Source organism: Lasioglossum baleicum, chromosome 3, assembly GCF_051020765.1.
Source record: "Lasioglossum baleicum chromosome 3, iyLasBale1, whole genome shotgun sequence".
NCBI classification, from domain to species: domain Eukaryota; kingdom Metazoa; phylum Arthropoda; class Insecta; order Hymenoptera; family Halictidae; genus Lasioglossum; species Lasioglossum baleicum.
In genome coordinates this window covers 7,788,988-7,809,709 of record NC_134931.1, presented here as the reverse complement: position 1 = coordinate 7,809,709, position 20,722 = coordinate 7,788,988, and the positions used below count along the sequence as shown (strand labels likewise).

General features: G+C 38.8%; 2 protein-coding genes across 17 annotated transcripts in view; one reads left to right on the top strand and one right to left on the bottom strand.

The window, feature by feature from the left end:
• Ryr (Ryanodine receptor) overlaps positions 1–20,722 on the bottom strand; it is a 55,472-nt gene that overhangs the window by 31,789 nt on the left and 2,961 nt on the right. For 13 of the 16 annotated variants that reach the window (XM_076420971.1, XM_076420972.1, XM_076420970.1 and 10 more), the window contains exons 2-6: positions 18,711–19,120; positions 4,815–4,919; positions 3,737–3,835; positions 1,257–1,271; positions 43–120 (exon numbers count right to left, since the gene is read on the bottom strand). In XM_076420971.1, the coding sequence (XP_076277086.1) occupies positions 43–120; positions 1,257–1,271; positions 3,737–3,835; positions 4,815–4,919; positions 18,711–18,764 (351 nt within the window). In that variant the 5' untranslated portion in view covers positions 18,765–19,120. The remainder of the gene's footprint in view (positions 1–42; positions 121–1,256; positions 1,272–3,736; positions 3,836–4,814; positions 4,920–18,710; positions 19,121–20,722) is intronic. The other 3 variants (XM_076420983.1, XM_076420982.1, XM_076420980.1) reach the window with 1 other exon arrangement.
• Positions 15,600–17,961, top strand: LOC143207472 (uncharacterized). Its single transcript, XM_076420986.1, has 2 exons — positions 15,600–15,746; positions 17,128–17,961. The coding sequence occupies exons 1-2, from the start codon at positions 15,706–15,708 to the stop codon at positions 17,567–17,569; spliced, it is 483 nt and encodes a 160-aa protein (XP_076277101.1). The 5' UTR covers positions 15,600–15,705; the 3' UTR covers positions 17,570–17,961.

The following is a 20,722-nucleotide window of genomic DNA, read 5'->3' as shown; positions in this document are numbered from 1 at the left end:
TTGCTATACAAAATAGTCGTTAATGTGTGACTAAATTCTTACCATGTCGCTGTTCTGGTGCCTCAATAAGATCGCATTACCGTACAACAAAGTTCTGTGCCCTGACCCGGTACCTTTTCCCTACGATCACAAAAAGATCATTGGAGCGTGATTGTCACGCAGCCAAGATTAGCCTAAGGTACTGATAGGTCTAAACTCGGTTAAAATTAAAAAAAAAAAAAAACGAATCAAAAGAAACAAGCGTACTGATAAGAGGAGGCCATAAATAACGACGAGTAGATTAATGGCTAAGCTCGTGAAAAGTCGAGTGAAACGTAAAAAAGAAACGCAACCATAAATGAGCGACACTGACAGCGGTGACGAGTGTACGTACATCCGTACACATACACACACACACATACATACATACATACAAACAAACAAACAAGGTACAACAATGCGTACGAACCAGCGTTAGCGTAAAAAGCACATGATCGCAGTCCGAAACAGAAAAGCCGTAGAACATCAACGAAATACAGTGAACCACAGTAATATTCGGACACCTTTAAAAGAACGATAACTTTTTTAATATCAGATCATACGGCTTCGATAATTTTTCACAAGTTAGAGTTATTAGTTTACTACAAGTTCTGAAAAAAATTTTTGAAAAATTGCAATTGGTCGGAATTACAGAGAGAATAGTAGAAGTTGTTGTGTACAACTTTTTTTATGGGGACCTACATTGAAAATTTACTTATATATATATTCGTCAAATTATGTATGATAGTTTATTCGTCAACGTTGCAATAAGTTACAAAAGTTTAAACTATCTTTCAATGCCTGTAGTTATTTTTCCGCATCTCATTTTCAGGACATGTATAATTGACATAAAATTACGAAACGTATTTTTTAAATTCTCAATGCTGACCTCTATAAAAAAGTTGTAAACAACACCTGCCATTATTTTCCTTGTAATTCTGACCAATTGCAAATTTTTCAAAATTTCTTTTTCACGTCATGTAGTAAATTAATTGTTCTAACTTCTCAAAAATATCCAAGTCGTATGGTCTGATATTAAAAAAGTTATTGTCCTTTTAAAAGTGTCCGTATATTACTGTGGTTCACTCTAGAAAGAAAATGATACCAGAAACAAGAGAAGTGAAACAAGAAAAATCAACAGAAGAGATAACAATGAGAAAGAAACACAAGCGAAGACGATGTTACCGAAGCGTGAACAGAAACGGTGACCTCTGAGTGAATACGAAAAGTATACTTACTAAATTTTCTTGCTGCTGCAAAGAGAAACATAAGAGTTGTGAATCTCGTTCGTTGGCAAACGTGAGTGTTGTGATAATGGTGATCGAAAAATCGTGGAAAAAATGCCTACAATGCCGTTCGATAGGTAACAGAATTCGCTTGGATGGTTCTCGCATTGCGGATTGTATGCTTTCGATCGGCGCAACGAACAAAAATATTGGACAACAAAGTTGGGGCTGTGTAGGCGGGACAAAGACAAAGAGTAGAAGGACTACCATACTTTCTGCTGTTTAAAAATTCGTTCTACTAAAAGAATTTTGCTATTAAAACGGATGAATATTCGCTTAACACTGCAACTACCGATCCAATTAAAATGGCTGGTCTCTAATTATTTCCTTCAGAATTACTGAAACTTGAAAAATGTTTCCATCAGAAATTTTCAAACGCGCTTGTTTACATGTAATAAATCAAATAATAAATTTCTTTTTAACTTTATGTGCAGGGTGCCTCAGCTGAAGGAGGCCACCTAAATATCTCCTTTATTTCTAATGACACAAAAAAAATATTTATGGCATAAGTTAAATGGTATCAAAGGAGGAATATCATAGAAGAACAATCTTTTTGTCCGGTCATTTTTTCATAGTTTTTTCGAGGTCATCGTTATTTTTTATCGGGAAAACTTCTTTTTTTTATTCGATCTTAATCATATTCATATGTATTTTTTCAGCCGCTATAAGGTGGAATAGAAAAAACAAGTTTTCCCGATAAAAAAATAACGATGATCTTGAGAAAACTATGAAAAAATAACCGGACGAAAGAAATTGTTCTTCTATGATATTCCTCCTTCGATACCATTTAAATTATGCCATAAATATTTGTTGTGCTATTAAAAATAAAGGAGATATTTAGGTGGCCTCCTTCAGCTGAGACATCCTGTATAATAAAAATTGTATGATGTCTAAATAGATACAGCCTTGTCACAAAGCAATACACATCAGTATTACTTGGCAGTTCTAGTGTTGAAGGCGAGTATTTCAGGTTTCGTCGGAATTTTTTGTTTTGAATTGATATTTTTATACGTATTTTCTTTGCGAGAGAGATATGGTAATCCTGAAAATACGAATGACGAAAGACAATACGTGACGTGACCTTGGTTACACTTGCTACATGGACGCATGCCACAGTTATGGAATGAGGGTTTGTTTTTGGAGCGAGGTGGTCGGGGGTTGTGCGTGCGGATGCATTCAGAAAATCGTTCCTCTGTCCTTGTTCGCAAAAAGCGGCGCCATCACGGGGGAAAATATTCCTGTGGACAGGCCGGGAATCGCGTGTGTCTACTTTCTAAGTGCATCGTTCCGTTTTTCAATTAGTGGACAAAATCGTACATAAAAAACGAACAGGACAACAGCGTTGCTGATTAATCTCTCCTGCATTCGACGTGTACTCAAACAGATTTTATGGCCCACTCCTATGCAGATCGTCTACGCACGGCGGCAATATATTTTCACTTTCCTCGTTTCTTTAATCCTCGATCGATCGTTTCAGCAAACAATAGAACAAAATTCGTATATTTCGAAATCCGAATAAAAATGTAATTGTTGAATTTATATTCAGATTTACTTACGATCAATTCAAGGGTAAATACCAGTAGTACTAGACTCTCAAAAGTGACTATTATTGTATATTTTTTGTTTACCGAAGGAAAAAATTGTTATCGAAAATTGTTGTGTAAATAAATTTATTTACACAGTCGTCTGATGTTGAAAATACATTGTTGTAATTTATAGTAAAGAATAAAAGTCAGTCACTTTCAACGTACTCCCGGTGTTTTACACATTGTCTGCAGAACAAGAAATGATAAAAAAATGCCGGGAAATTGACAATAATTAACTTGCGGAAATGAAAAATTGGAAGCCTTAAAATTGATCGTGGTACCTGTTATGTTTATGATAGTTTATATAAACTTTCATACTGTGCAAAAATATATATAAACTGATACTGTATTCGATTTTATATATTGAAATTACATTTTACAATTTATTGCAAAATTGTGCCAAATAAATGTGCAAAGTTATCCAATCTAGTTACTATCTGTTTAATCCTTCTGCATCTCAGAATATCTTAATCAGATATGATCGGGTCACCAATCCAAGGCGGCCAACGTGTAAAAAAATGTGAAACGCATGATGCACAGGAGAGTCAAGTTGATCGCGAAGGTAGCGATTTAAAAATCATGTTGCGATTCATCTTGCATCGTGTCGTTGTGCGGACAAGCAAAATTGCGCGCAAAAATAGAACACGAACGGTTGCACAGGAAAAAAACGCATTGCCGGTGGAGTTGCTAGAACTACGAACAGTAAGAGAAAACGAGAGAGTGAAAGAAAGAATAAGAGAGAAAAAAAGAGAGCTACGGATTTCGTTCCGCAGAGTTACACCGGTATAGTCAGCATTGTATGATATTCTTCTCATAGTGTTGGGTGATAAAGAAGTGTTACGTTACCGTCTCGGAACCGGCAGCGGTAACCAATTCCTGCAGCGCTCTGACCGAGAGCGCTTGTTCTATTACGAATACGCATTGCGACAGGTCCGGGGGTATGTTCTACAACAACAAAGAAAAACGATAATTATAATCAGTTCTGACTAATGAATCAGCGGTCGCGATGGCTACTAGTGCCGCGGTACACTGTGAAAGTTTAACGATCGCTTAATGGGTCATGCCTAGTTAACCTCTTGCACTGTGATTTATTTTACGATTGCAGCGATTACGCATTTTTTGTTGTTCTAGACCTCCTACAAGCAAAATTATGTAGAATGTACATCTGTTGTACGTATACAGTGTTCCCGCGATTGATGTGGCTTTCGGGAATGCGGATGATGTGACTTTTTTATCCCCACTACTAGGGGGTTCCCCCTTGGACGGTCGATCGCGCTACAAAGAAATGAAGGTATTAGGGTGTTTAAATTGGGGTTTTATGATACTATATGTATCATTCTCAGATATATTGAATAGCATTAGTACAATACAACAATTTCCCGCTTAGCACCGTTGTTTACCCAGGATCGTTGTTTACACTTGGAAAAGTTATCCAAGAAATCTATGTTCGGCACACACACACACACACGTAAAAAAACCGTTGTACCATTTCGTTTCCTGAGACTCCATACCCCCGAGGTGCTCACAACAATCGCGGGAACACTGTACTTATTTTATTTTCTGGCTAAATATCGATAACAGCAATATAGAATTTTATTCTGGCACCTAAAGGGAATTAACAACAGACTATACATACATTTTTGATTTTGTAAATCCAGATTTTGAAAACTGTTTAATTCTGACTACAAACAATCAGCAATATATAAAAATATGTTGAAATTCAACAAGGAGAATTATACTGAAAAATTTCTAAAAATCACGTTTTTTCAGATTAATAAAGCATGACAATTAGTTTGGAATTCTCATCAGTAGGATCCCCATTTCCGAAGGAATTACAGATAAATTTAATTAACTGCACGCTAAGCCCGCTGGCTTTCAACTCGTTCCGTTCTTGAAATCGATTCTATTGATTAATAACGATTACCTTGTCGGCGATGTTCTCGAGGAAGCAGTGTCTGTTACCGAAGCCCTCGGCCGCGAGGCAAACTCTTTCGCCGGTCGCTGTGCAGGAAAGACACACCATGTCCTCCTACAAATTTCAATTGCTTAGTTAGTTTCTCGTTCACTCGGCGAAGTTCGTGCGAGCGCTGACCCTTTCCAAAACCGTTCCACTGTAACTTCTCGAAGTAACATGGCGCCCATTATTCTTAGACATACTAAAATTATGAAAGAAAGAAAGAAGCCTTTAGATAGCACCTGTTTCGTACACCACATGTAGAAAATTTTTATTCTGTAGAAAGATCCGCAGTCTACCAATGAAAATATGAACTAAATATCTATAAATTAACTGGCTTTGAGGCAGAGATGGGCATTACTTGGTGAAATATAAATTTCAAATACTATTTGACATTTTTTAGATTTTATTTTGTTTAAATAAGACATACAATTAAGATACAATACAATATCACCGAAAAAAGCATTATCACCTAGTAGTATGTTCAAAGTTTTAAAAAAATATTTTTAAAAAAATTCTTTGTGTGTTGACAAACATACAGAGTATCTTATCGTTAGGAAATTATTTATACTCATAAATGTATTGAATTCGAAACATTTTTTTGAGCGATAATATTTAAAATTGAAATTGAAAATAAAGACAGAATCCAAATATTTTCATTATTCTTAAAATAAAATACTATTTTCAAACATTACTGTATTAAATAAAATATTTTATTTTTAAAGTTGTACGCATACTAAAATAAAGAGGATTATATATTTGCTATTTACTATTTCAAATACTATTTTACCGAGCTCTTATTAAAACGAGGTGATGAACTACGTTGCCGTCCTCATTGTTCGCTTTCTCTAATTGTTATGATCGCATCGAGCGATTCAGAAAGTTCGAGAGACTATATTATCAGTATATCGTGCTCTGCAAAAGTCTTAGCCTGCCTACGTTACAACTTAGCGTCTTTATTGATAGAAAAATGAGTATTTAGATTTACTATTCTCATTTTATCTTAACAATATTATTGAACAACGAACACCCAACTCTTATTTCACAGGATTTTGAGATCATAAGGTCCGAAAAGAGATACAAGCTGTAAAATGAATCCAAGTTTATTGCAATACGATTGTTTTTTTTAGAAAACTACAAGTTTGTAATATTTTTGACGGTATTTTTTTTAGATAATTTATTACTTGCTCGGTTTACATTTTCCAATTGTTATAAAAAACACGTAAGTGAAGATGTAATACTGAAATAATGCTTTTAATATAGTAAATTTTCTACCCAAATTTCTGAGCGCTTTATAATGAAGCGATGTTTAAGAAGACATGTAATTTGGTTTAAGAAGTAGAGAAAGCTATTAAATCTTTGAGGTATGACCACTTCCTGAAGAAACACCGACTAAAGGATTTGTTCTATCTAGTCTTCTGTTTTAAAGCTATAGCTTGACCCAGTTTCATGGAACACATAATATATTATATGTATATATACTTTATATTAAGGTAATACTACGGGAACAAATCCTTCTACGTTGAAAGCCCGTTCTGTTAGAACTTATACTTCAAGATGAAGAGGACCGTTCATCTGTAAACGCTTTCTTCCTTTTCCACCATTATATTTCCTACCATTATACATATATCTCCAATACTCATAAATTTTCAAATTGTATAAAAGAGTATTAATTTTAAGGTATTATATTTAAACTAATTACGACCCCTACCAAACAAATGAGAGGCATATTAACAATTTGCGTAGAGATAGTTCATTGCAATAGATTATGTCCTCAGTAGGATTCTAGAAAGTACCTGTATATTTGGTCCATAGAAACTTCAAACTTCACATTTGTATCAAAAATCAAATCAAGAATTTTTTCTGCACTCTGCTTTCTAACCACAGATATAATATCTGAAATTCAACTGGCTATTGTTTCAATACATACCTATTCGTTCGATACAAACAAACAGAAAAAGGAAAATCACGACGATAATGCAAACTAGCAATATTGCACATGGCATTATTTACTGAAATCGAAACTATTTTCAAGAACAACAGTCTTCGTCTTAAGACGTTTACGTTTTATTTAAATACAAATTCGCGTGACGGTTCGAGCCCGGTCTGACTCATGGCAGAAACTCTTATGTACACGGATTGCCACACACATCGCCGCTTCTTAAATAACGTAACTGCTTAGTACAAACAAGGAAATAACATTCTAGACAGCACGAATCAAGAATTTTCCTTATAAAATTTTCAACAAGTCCTTTTGACGTTTGACTAGGATTATTCTTGAGAATTCAATTCAATTTCACTTTTTATACAGGGTGGTTCGTATTTGGTGGCACAACCGGAAGATGAACAAATCTGGGTGCAAAAATAAGATGAAAACGTGGAATAAAATTTCGTCCTCGAGAGAATTTTGAAGATTTCTGATGACTGGTGCGTCTGATCACGATCAGCCTATTCTACTTCGTGTAGGATACTAATCCATGAAAATTTTACGGATCGTTATACTCGATTCTCTCAAAAATGAAGTCTAGTTTAAGAAACTTTCTTTCGATATTTTCAATTTACTTGTTTCTGTAGAAACGTTTCTTTTCTCTGTACGTATTTAGATCATAGCATTTCCTTTCACAGCAAAGTAAATCATTTCTTTCGCCTCAGAAGCACATATTTAAATAGCAACACAAATAGAATATAATGTAAGTACAATGTTGCTCGCCCGACGACATCGTGCTCAATAGTATTTCCAATATACGTAGTTCTTATTTTAATGTAATTATATTGTTTATTTCAATGTGACAAATAATTCAAGCTTAGTCTGACTCATAGCAGAGCCGTGTTATGTGCAAGAATTGCGATCGCTGTTTCGTAAATAACATAGCTGCTTAGTAGATACAACGGAACAGTATCCCAGACAGAACGAGTCGAAAACATCGAGAAGTATTTCCCAGTTCGCTTGTGTAAACTCTTTCGTGCATTCCTCAGCCGGTCCAAATTGGTTCTGGCACTGTGCGTAGCATCTACTCTTTGGCTTAGGTACATCATATTTTACCGTTTCGCAAAGGTCATCGTTATGATCCTTGTATTTCCGTCACATCAATGAATCCTTTTTTCAACAGCTAATCTAACCTGCCCACTACGATCCATCTCCAAATTCGATTCGGCTGACTGCATCAAAGAAAATCCTTCTCCTTTCAAAATCATAATAACCACGACACGACATTCAGTTTTATTCAGTATTGCTATTATGCTTATTATGAAATAGTATTATAGTCTGAGAATAATCATTCTTGTATTTACTTCAAATATCTGTTTATAATTTTCCAGTTCATGTATCGAGTAAAATGTTTAGTCCGGGTGCATAAACAAACGAGACAAAAATTTATGTGCAGAGTGCTGGAAGTAAATAGAAATGGTAAGTGGTAGACAGACACGCTAGCCATGCCCAGTTGAACAGCACGTATACCTGGCTGAAGTTCAAGCACAATTTTTGTGAACACTAAACGAGGTGCAAGAAAATTTTATTTGACATTTTCGACCGAATGCTTTGAAATTTGGGTAGGAAATTTACTATATTAAAAGTGTTATTTCAGTATTACACTTTTGGATGCGTTTTTGTTTATAACAATTGGAAAATGTAAATCGAACTTGGAACACATTATCTAAAAGATGCAAGTACACCGTTTAAAATATTGCAAGCTTGTAGTTTTGTAAAATACAATCGTATAGTAATAAACTCGGATTCATTTTAACGCTTGTATCTTTTTTTGGACCTTGCAGAATTAGAATTATTTCAATATTTGAGCGATAGTGATACACAAATTGAAAGTGTTACAAAATACAAATATATGAAAACATTATTTTTTTTTAATACAACACAGCTATCCGTTCTCTGCCGTAGTTGAGAGACTTTCTAGCTTTGCTGGACTGATTCTGTTTTCTCGAAGGAGCACCTTAACAGGTGCAAATTTGGAACGTTGTACCTTATTGTATACGAATAGCCGCAGTCAAACAAAAAATAAAACGAAAATGTAGTTTCTTATATTAAGTACCATTTCTTCTTTGAATTATTTCTAAGATAAGAAATATTAAATCACCTATAAGTAATGCGATTCCTCCGAGTATTATAACGACGCGTGCAGATTACGAACTCTAATCCAGCCAACGCAGCGACTAGGTGATACGAATATCCGCGTGTGCTCGCAATGAGCGCTTCACCTATTAAACGGTTGGGCAGCGCGGCAGCCTGATAACGTGATTAAACGGCCTCAAATATAATCGCTTTCGGCGGTGAACAGACCTGCAGGTAACAATATTGTATGGGCGCATAGGTTGAATTGTAGTGTCGTCTATCGGCTGTAAGAATTTCATGACGTTTCTCAATCATAGCTCCCTTTGCAATGTTATGAGGATCACTATCGTAGGATCGGGATTCTATCAGGCTAATTATTTTCGGTACGCAGAACTGTCTCGAAACGATGAGTAGACTACGAATCTTTAGGCAATATAAAAATTGTCGGCATCAATCGCAAAAAACTCTAGCCGTATACAACTTTCTTTTTTTCTTTGTCTCTTCTTTAATCAGACGAGAAATTTCTCCTTACCAGGAATGTGTGAAATTAATAAATTGAAGCTTCATGCTATTCAAACTGTTTGTTTGCAATTGCGATTTTTTCAAAATTTCTTTTTTATATCATGTAGCAAATTAATTGTTTTTCTCAAAAAATCCAAATCTACACATTTCCTTGCAGCTTGCAATATACAGTAAAGTTTTGATCTACTAAATCAGAAATCGTAGTATCTACGGAAAACGAATATTTCATATCGTGACTACACATATTTGTAATTGATTGAGGGAAACTGTTGCATGAAAACAATGTTTTATGCGAATATCCATAAATGCTATTCATTCTGTGAATATTTATAAGCACTATTAATCATGTGAATATTTATAAACTCAGTTGATATTCCCGTTTGGTTTGAAGCAATTATATGCTTTTGTTACATTCATACAGTGAATTATTATTACTGCAACAATTTAATCTAATTGAAAAACAGCGAGTAATCGATTTGTAGTTAATAAGCCTCAGGCTGTTGTTAAAAATTCTTGAAGCTCAGAGTCGAAAATTATGGCAGAGACGACCTGCAGTAAAGACGTAAAATGTGCTGTTTTAAAAAAAATATCAAAAACTAGGACACTCCCTTCCAAAAATGTGATCTTACAATTAGTCTTATAAGAAGTTCATCCTGCAGCGTTTCAGCTTTAATTAAAGAAAAGTTTCATCGCCGTGTATTGGTCCCGTCAATAGTTCTTCGTTTGCGTCACAAATATGACCAAATATTTCCACAGAAAGCCGTTCCGGAATATGGATCGCTAATCATTGGTTTTTCCGCTTCGAAAAATCAATCTGAGTAAGCAATTTGCTCTAATAAACATGTGCCAACATCTGCTTAGCTATAGGAAAAAGTAATGTGGCCCATATGCTTGCACGACCTTTTCTCATCTTTATGAGAAGTAGAATATTCTAACAAAGTTTGATCACCCATTTTGCGGTCACTACGTCCCTATTATTACGCATGCTCAGTCCCATCAGTCATAAGAAGTTGTGAATATAGAAGCTTATTTATAGACTTTTCAATGACTCTGCCTTATAAAGGAGGAACTTAACACGTCAACTGCCACGTCACATCTAAGCGAAATATTCCCCGAAGCCACACTAAATTGTTTATACGATTTCATCCCTTTTTGTTCCATATGTTTTCTTCATTTGATTTGATTTGATAATAAAACGGACGTAGTGCATAGGAACGGTCAAATAGAAGATTAAAAATACGATGATTACCGTACACGATCTTTCCTAACGCGCCAATCAGTTAAACAAAGTATATGGACTCTTGAAAACTTATTATACAGCTAAATATTATATTCCTACTAACCACTTTAAGTTAGTCAAAAACAAGTACAGTTCAAATAAAATAAACGTCCGAGCCTTGTGCTATATCTTGATCTACGACAATTCGCGGCAGGTGAAATATGGCCTATTTTGTAAGTAATTAATCATGTAATACAATGTTAAAAGAAAAACACCAACGATCACTAACATCATTTTGTAGGTCTATGTAAAGTAATGCAACGACGCAATTTATAATTTCTTTCATTTACAATCAAAGCAATCTAAAGCATACTATAATATTATAAAATAATGAAATGATATTTATATGTCACATATCCCGAGAAAAATATGCGACATAACACATCAAAATTTATTACCGATAGATTTTGTAACACAGTCTTCTGTATGGATTCTTCATGCACTTCTATTCACAAAGATATTTTTAATAAACTAATCAACTAATTTTTTTCAATGAATAGCAAGCGGCATGAAATAATACGAAGCAGTGTATTTACTGAATAGCATAAAAAAGATATGTGTGCTGAGCACAGGAGTAAACCCAGTTCGTATGGTACGGGTTAATGTACTTATCCGGGGTGTCTATAGACCTGAAGTTTCATTTATTAGTTATGTGTGTTGTCACATAGCTTTTATGCACAAGGCCATTCCTGTTGTACCAGTAACAGGATTGAATTTATTCTATTTACATACGGTTTCTACAGCAATATGTACTCGAATATCGAAACCCACTAAATCATTTCTCAAGAAAATATTTCTATTTCACCAATTGTAAATGAAAAAATCTGAAAAACGGTCTTGATGAGGAGCTTGGTAGTTTTAGTAGTAATTCTGGGACTAATGACAATGGCTTATTACCAGATAACTCGGAATTAGCAATTAACGTATTAACAACATATTAACAATGTTCTTTTAACCCTTATGTCAATATCATAATTGTGATATCCGGATAACCAGGCACCCACTTTTAATTTCTTCTTGAAACATCTTCAATATTTTTGTTGAAAAATAGAATGGTTATTGCAGATTTTTATGGTCTTGGATGATCATGAATGAATTTACATTTGGGGGATAAAAGTACGCATTGAAACTATTAAGTGCAACACTATTGAATGTGTAATTAAACCGAAATTCCAGAAGAATTGGAAAGATTCTTTCAAACAACTTACAGAATCACGAATGAAATTGTTATTTCTATGAAAAACTATTATGGCCACCATTAATTATTGATCGCTCGAGAACTGTTAAGCAAAGTGTTAACTGTGCAAAGAAATCTGACAGGGATCCGTGCACCATTGTACATATGTAGGTGCACGCGAATAAACGCGTAACACTCGTTTCCTAAACGCATCGGGCATTATAAAGTCCGCCGCGTTGCGTTGCGTTCATTTACAATGCAAGTTGTAGGGTGCATTAACATAAGTCGCGTTATGCGAAACGGCACGCGACTTATCTGGCCAGATTGTAGATTTCTGTCATGCGACACGTGACGCGCCAAAAATTTCCAGAGATTCGGCCGACAGTGCTAGCTGTCGTTGATGATTTTCTTCGGATTCTCTCGATTCGACTGCGATCGGATCAGCCTGCAATTTCCGGTTCAGTCGAACGACCAATAACGCCATTCAGTGCATCGAGTTGGTCGACGACCGTTGCAGCAATTTGTCGATCGCTTAGGTGCAATGAACACCTGTTCGGCCGTAGAAAAAGCGGCGAGAGATACGCACGACCATTCGAGCGATCCGATTATTCCCGTCGTCTTCGGAATTAGGCACGATCGAAGTTGCAACGTGTTGCGGTATAGGTCAAGGGTGCTACTATATTTTGCCGGCGGATAATCCGGCACAATTTTGTCCCCGCGAACGGTAAACATAAATCATCACCGGCTACGGTATCGGCGAGCATCTGCAGTGGCAGACGTTAATGATGAAGGAGTAGAAATGAGTTCTTCCTGATTAACTAGCTATTTTTTAACTAGCTGTTTAATGAATTAGGCTTACTAAACTAACTCTTCTAACATCCGAAAACACCTCAAACCGTGTTGTTTAATTTCAAAAAAGGTATTAGCTTTGAAATGTATTAGTCTACTTAATTTTTCCCTCGATTGTATGTCCGTCACAGTACCTATGTAACTTCGCGCGTCCCGCTTGCGCTGAAACTTGATTAAAGCGAGCGGGTCCTGTAACACGTGGCACTCGCCTCAGACACAGGTCACTGTCTCAGAAAGAGTGGCTGCTCTTTAACTTTTGCTAATCTTGAAACTAGGTTAAATAGAACATAAGAGTTCAGCTTATGTATTATTTTAAGCGCTAAAGTGGCCGCGCGGTATAAAGAACGTTCTATAGATCAGGCCTGGGCGCGGTTGGCTCGGGGAACACATGTTGCTGCTTCTCCTCTTCGCTTGGTCGACAAGTAAGTCCCCACCACGGCCACTCCGACTCTTCCCTTAGCCTTAGCCTTAGCCATAGCCTTAGTTCTAGCACGAGCACCCCCACGATGCTGCACCGGCAGGTTACTCACCACTACTATGTAAACATGTACACGCACATAAGACCCTTGCCCGAAGCTGTGGAACTAGCGGCATTTACCAATTCCTTTAATTTCGTGGGGGTGCTCGTGCCAAGGCTAAGGCTAAGGCTAAGGGAAGAGTCGGAGTGACCGTGGAGGGGACTAACTTGCCGACCAAACGAAGAGGAGAAGCTGCAACATGTGTTCCCCGAGCCAACCGCGCCCAGGCCTGCTATAGATAATGACGTTTTAAACGCATGATAATTCGCTTGCACGAACGTTGGATTACTCCTACGGAACGTAGATTGCTTAAGGGGGTATATTCTGGCTTCTTATTTTCAAAAAAGGATTTTTTGTTTTTTGCATTTCCTTTAAGTAAAAGTGTTGTAGAATAGGTGTGCGACAGGATTTGTTTGAATTCGTGAAATGTTGCGAGGTATAGATACAATAGGGCCTGGGTCTTTTTTGACCCAGGGTGTCAAGAGTGCCACTCAATGTACTCAGTTTCTGGCGATTTAATTAAATATACATACATAGCTAATATACTTGATTAACAATAAAAAGATCGACGTGTCTACACGAAGTGCAATTAAAAATGTGTTGTAAAAAAATTGTATAAATAAAGGAGTCCGTGGACTTAAACATCATCTATGATATAATTATAAAAATGATATGTAGCTCGAGGGTTAACGGAGCTTCGATTATCCGCGGTCTCGATTAATCGCGGTCTTGGTTATCCGGTGTAGAGTGACACGCGATATAATTCATCTTCTCTTTCTGAAGCAGCCAGGCCAGCGGTGTTAAATCTATACTGAAGTCTGTCTTGTTACAGATAAGTTATGCTAACTATTTTTTTTTATTTGGTTCCGAGCACACTCACTCCTCACTCACTTAGACTATTCCCACCGTTGACGCTCCCGTAGTCCCAATGTTTAGGGGTAGACTCCTTTTTCCAGGATTGCAAGAGTGCGGGATTCGCCTTCTCATTTCTCGATAATACAAACACGGGTTTTTTCGGTAATCAAAAACGCTAGATAGAAGATCGATCTAGGTCGTCATCTCTCTCAAAAGTCCTATTTTTTCGTTTACGAGGCGGAATTTTCACTATTCCAAAATTCGGAATTCATTTCATATTTCACCATTGGGCCAATTTGACACGCGAGAGACACATTAAGGTGTGGAAATGAGGGATGGATGAGGGTTAACAAAATTTGGTCTGTACCTTACGGTAGGATTAAGACACGGCGGAAACCACGCGGATGCAAACCGTGCGTATCAACCGCGCAGACTTTATTTACATTAGCGTCTTCGTATTTGTTCACACGTCGCGCGATCGAGAACACGCGGTTTGCGCCGTGTCTGAACGGGGTCTAAGCATTGACGGGAATATCTGTACTGTACTTTATGTCAGTTCCCCAACATTAATTCGAGAGGAGAGGTGAATTTTTTAGAAATTCGCGTACGCAGTCCTCCTAATGGTACTCGCGTGGCTACGAAGCTGTCGCTCACCGTGTCACCGTGTTATTACCTCGCGAGGCAGCTTTTCGACGAGGGATCTTTAATGGAAAGGTGTCCGCAACAAGCCGTATTGATCATACGGAACAATGCAACGACGACCGCTAAAATTAACTGTCGCCACGCTCTTAAAGGAGAGCGGCGCTTCCCGACGCGTGTGTTGCACAAGGAACAGAGACGCCTCCGATCCGCCCGTAATTAAGAATTATTTTTAATTCTCGATCTCCGTTTGTACTCAGGCTTGGCAGAGAACCGAGGCAGTCGACACGGGAGTGGCGGGAATCCCGCGGGTATTCGTCCCTCGCCAACAGCTGTTGACTTAATTAATGATCATTACCAGGCCGCGGAGTACTCTCGGCGACACAATTCTCGGCAACGTTGTTTCGCCCTCCGCGATGTTTTATTTCTTTCCTGTATCACATTGTTGCCTCGCTTACGATTACGCTTCGAGCCCTTGAAAACCGAGAGCGGCCTGAACAAAAAGGAAAATAGTTCGACAATCGAGTTGCCGCTCGTATATTTCTGCTTCCCGTTGGAAACAAGAAGAAATTGACCTACGCCTGGCTTTCATTCTCGGCTGCTCGTGTGGAGCAAGGTTAACGGGGAATTTTAAAAAAGGGTATATCGATTTTAATCCGCGTCGGGAGATTGCAGCGTCGTTATTAACTCGTGCACGCCTCCGCGCGGAGGCTGACATTTTTCATATTCCATTGAAAAACGGATCGCATGCAAAAAAAAAATGAAAGAAGATATAATCACTATAGAAGAACCAAGCGTGAAGTAGGATCGGCCGGTAATCGATGTTCGGTTCGTTCGATACCCGAGCGAGACCTCGACGAAAACTTCAACTGTTTTTCAACCATTCGGACATTTCGGATCTCGGACACACCAATTAAATTTTCAAGTAACACGCTACACTAAATTGCAGTAACCCAAGCATGGACCGAATCTACAATTACAAAAGCGGCATGGACGAGAGGTGAGGCCACTTGAACGATCGCAAATTCTATCGGGGAGAACGTTATTTGCTCGCGGAGAAACGAGAGGCTCTCGGAACGAGACGGACCGGCTGGATCACGTTTTGCCGAGCCGCTGGTCCACCCGGAATCGTATTTCTCACGCGATTTCCCTAAATGTCCGATCGATCGATTGGGACAACAATTTATTACGGTCCGGTGAAGCCGTGTGCACGGACAGGATTAGCTAGAATAGTGTCTTCATTGCATTTCCTTCGAACAATCGATGTCGCGAGCCATTTTCCACGCGATACATTGACAACCCTCGTAAAATTCCTGTTCGGCTCGTCGATATTTGCTCCGTGTCGAGGCGAACGTCGCAGAAATTTGGAACCGATCGATAGCATAAGGAAAACCAACCATCTTTCCCTTTCCTTCCCCTACATCTACAGCTCTGTTTCCGCTTCACGGAACCGGACCCCTTTAGGGGACTTTGTAGCTGACAGGAACGGCGATCGAGTGATATAATGTAATTTCATTTCCACGTGATTTTTCTCGCCGATTTCAACTGGTTGATCGAATCAGTCGCGCTACCCACGCTCGCGTACCGAGGCAGAGGAGATTACGACCAGTGAAAGGCGATTGTTAAGCGATGTGATTGAACGCGATGCTTTCCGACACGTCGCTTTCATCTATTTCTTCGGAGAGCTTTCGAGAGTATGAGTTCTCTGAGAATCATCCAGAGAAACGTGATTTACTAACGATTTTGAGAGCCGTGATAATGGGTTCGAGAACTTTTTATGATGAGTATGAGGCAATTTTATAATGGTGGTGTGGTATGGCACAGGAACGGAAATTAGTGCGAATTCATTCATTTTTTCAGTCTGAATGGTTTATGTTGTTCAAATTGTTTCGGTGAAAAAAGGTGTTTCGAACTCATTTAGTTTACGCGTTTAGAATGATGGCAGCAATCATAGATTCCATATTCAAAAGTAGTTCACAGAATGTCTATTTAAAGACATTTTTCAAGGATTAGAACTAAAAGTTTGTGTCCCAATTGAAACACACACACAACAGCTAAATATTTTCTATTTCTCGCTAATAATTTTAATGTAGTGAGAATGATATATTTTATCATAGTTTTAAATTCTTTTAATCTCTCCACTGTTTTAAATTGTGGAAGAATCGTGAAAGATATCTCTACTTGAAATCATATTATGTATTATTTGAAAAAGTAAAGATAATGTAATTTACAGTCCGAACATTTTATTAAAACCAAGAAATAATTGTCCACCTCAATTCCCAATGCAAATGAATTCAGAGATTCGACTCATACGGGATGAAACCCCCGAGAACCGAATCAGTACTACAATCAATCACTAATTGTTATCAATGTCCCAATAGAGAAGTCACGCAACCGGGCGACCACGAAGAATCGAGTAATCTGCTGAACGATCAGGTGGTCGAGAAGGGTGGCAAAGGCTGTTGCTGCCCTCGTCGTCGTAAACGTTCCCGTCGTCGCCGTTGTGGACGTAGCCGTAGCCGTCGGCGTAGACGTCGACGTGCCGGTTGTCGTTCCCGTCGCCGTCGCTCCCGTCGTTCAAAGAAAAGAAGTTGCTCGTGCAAGTCTCGCGGAAGGAGGCGCAGGAGGAGGCGTGGGAATCTGTCCTCGAATCCGTTCATCATTTTCTACTTGGAACAGTACTTCAAATGCCCTGGGAAACATGTGACGGTAGTGGCCCGGGAGGCTGGTAAGAAATGGTGTGCCATGTCCGAGGAGAAGAAGAAGAAGTACGTGCGCATGGCGCAGAAATCCAAGGGAAGATGCGGGAAAAGGAGAAGGTAGTCCGACGATTCGCGATTCCGTTTCAACAAGGAAACTCGAGAGGCTTGAGAAGTGTCGGGGCTGGAACGTATGAAACGTACTCTCCCGTGACAAAGGGAGGTCAGGTGATCTGATAGGCGAGACATCTGAGAATACTGATGAGAAGGTCAGAGCGCGCGCTGTGAAAATTTTCGTTTTGTCGTGACATTGATTCTAAATTATTGGCCCCCGGTTTTCATTGCTATCGACGATCTTCGTTCGACACTTCCGTGCGTTGTGTACACCTATTGTCAGATACGATCTTGTACTCTACTATATCGAACAAATATACATGTTTTTGTTGATGAAGAGACCGCGTACAAAGAGGCAATCGATAGACGGTACGCGTGTCGGTTGGTAAACGTTCCGTAAACGGAGTCCGCGTACACGTTGGGTAAATGTATTTTTATTAGGGGCGGGCATTAAAGAGTCGAGCATCAGGCGCGTGCAGCTTACGGAAGCTCAAGGCTGCAGTCACCCTCTCGGTCACTACGATACTGCTTGATCCTTGTGGCCGGAACGAGGTCAAGGTCGTCCGCCGGGAGAACTTTAAGTGCTTCCACGATTCATTGAATTCCTCCCTTGGTAAGCGCGTGTTTATCCTTTGCCAGAAGAGCACCGCGATTTTCCGCAAGACTACAGCGGGTTTTGCAGCCGGTGCGACGAGTACACCGTAAACACGCCGGGGAACAACACTGGGAGAGGCTAGCTTTACCACCAGTCTAAGAGGATTTGCTTCTTAGCAGGCTGCGTTTTACGTCGGTGCCCGATTAAGTTGCAACATCACCCGGCGGCCTTCTATTCGGCCACGTTCGTTCATTATCGAACGTTATCCTTTGACGACAACAACGCACGCTAGCCGACCACCCACGTGACCCATTATACGGATTTTTAATCAGTCCAATCCATGCGTAAAGTTCACCCCCCTAAAGCTATCTAGCACATCTTGGTGATGCACTACTAGTCGTATAACTCGAAGCGTTTAATAGTTCAGCGCTTGCACGAACGTTTATTAATCCTCTTTAAAAATGTCTGTGAAGAATTTATTGTATAGGTGAATTGTGTGTGTTAGAGCCATTGACAGGCTTCACGGTTTCAGTCAAGGTAAACAAACAGAACTCACCGTTCGGAGGAAGGATACGTCATCCTGCTCGGAGCCACCCTCGCTGTCAGCCATCCCGTCGGTACGTTTTCACGTAACCTGAACGAGAGCTCAGCCGAGAGTCCTTGTATCCTCCTAGCTGGTGTCCGCTCGTTTCCGTGGCTCACTGGATGACCGAGCCCACCTCGTAGTCAATAGGGCAAGGATCGTCACACGCGGCCACGTTTCGACATGTTTTGCCCTCTCCTCTCCTCTCTCAGCTGGTCTCGCCGATTTCTGTGGTCGATCTCGTTCGCCCCCCGGTGCAAAACGTATCGTCTCGTCTCGTCAACGACGACGAGCACCGTGTCGACGACGTTCTAACCTCTGACGGTGCACCAATGATCAGCTACTACTGGCCAGAGGGTGGCTCGCGCGAACGCCGACTAACCCTGCGCAAGCGCCCGTTCCCTTCAATCAAATTCCGCATGCTCGAAATTCCGTCGTTACGGTTGTGATACCGTTGCACACCGATCCCACCACTGCTGTGTTTCGAATATGCACACGTACACGCATACACATGCACACGTCCACACATACATCCATATCCATCTGTTACGTTTTTCTTACGCGATCGCCAACTTATGCGCGCCTGCCATAATCATTTCTGGAAGAATCGTACTCACGACGTTTAACCCTTTGCACTGCCAAATTTTGTTCTATTTCTTCCCAACGACACCGAATCATTTTAAGCGTTTCGTTTAAAATGTTGTTCAAAAGATAATTCCTTCATTCATGCCAACAATAAGTTTAACCCTTTGCACTCATTTCTATAATCGTTTTCTGTAAGTAATTCGAGTATTTACATTTTGATTATTAACCGTTTGCAGTCGGAGTTATTTTAGCTCGAAAATTAAACATTTCATCCGACCTAAAATAATTCGATTCTATATAAGTTTTTACATTTTGTGGATATAAAATTGGTGTAACACCTCATAGAATACTAAATGTTTAAAAATTGATTAGATACCAACATATTTAATAATCTAAACAATATTTTCAACAATGGCATAGCAATTTTTAGTGGTGACTCTGAGCCACCACCCTAGTGCTAAGGGTTAATACGATGACTGACAGTTTGGTCGTACGTGAGTGACACAATTCTTCGTTTAACTTCAAAAATTAATGTCCGGAGTTCATTAGGATTTGTGTCTAATTCAGGATTTCTAATTCAGGACATTGTTCTCTAGAACTCCGTATCATTTTAACCCTATATAACTCCGTGTAGCTTCGAAGACGGATACTGATGTATGAATATTTTTTAACATAATTTTTTTATTCTGCGTCCAAAAAATTTTGTCAAACTGGATTTGAAAATTTAGTAAGTATGCGTGTTGTTAGATAGGAATCGGCTGATGCGTCTGTTCATGACCTACCGGCTCTACTTACTACAGATATACATAGATACTAGGCCACGCGATCCGACCTATCTTTAAACTGATTTTTCTCGAAAACGAGGCATCAAATAAAAAGTGTTACCTTTTTTTTTATTCCTTCCAGCAATTTCTGTTTATTCGCGATTTCTCGCCATTGATTTATTGTACTTTAAATTATCAGCATTAGAGAACAATTTAAAGTATAAGTTACAAGTAGACTGTGCATTTTATGCATTTATAGCAAAAACCAGTTGATGCAATTTAACATAGTAAAGAAATTAAAACAGTTTAAGCACGTCAATATGTTATGTTCAATGTATTACGATCATCGAGGAAAAAAAGAAATTTTAATTTTATTGCAATTGAACCAAACAGTTTTTGTATTGCATAAAGATCCGCAGTCTAATCGTAAGACAATAAAGATATAATACTCGCCCCAAACACACTTGACACACTCGTTAGTCACATACACAATCCACAAACATTGAAAATACGAACTAAGCACACATACAGAGTGTAAAAGAACTAATGGTCAGGGAAGAACACAGCGTATGGGAAATTCTTTGAACTGTGCTGGCGCGCCGCGACTCTCCGCGTCTCTTTCTTTCGCATACGCTG

What these genes read in the sequence shown, in the direction of transcription:
- LOC143207472 (XM_076420986.1), top strand. Translation starts at nt 15,706, where the DNA reads ATGGACCGAATCTACAATTACAAAAGCGGCATGGACGAGAG. An exon ending in AAAAGCGGCATGGACGAGAG is followed by an intron (nt 15,747 to 17,127) that starts GTGAGGCCACTT and finishes ATGTCCCAATAG; the next exon opens with AGAAGTCACGCAACCGGGCG.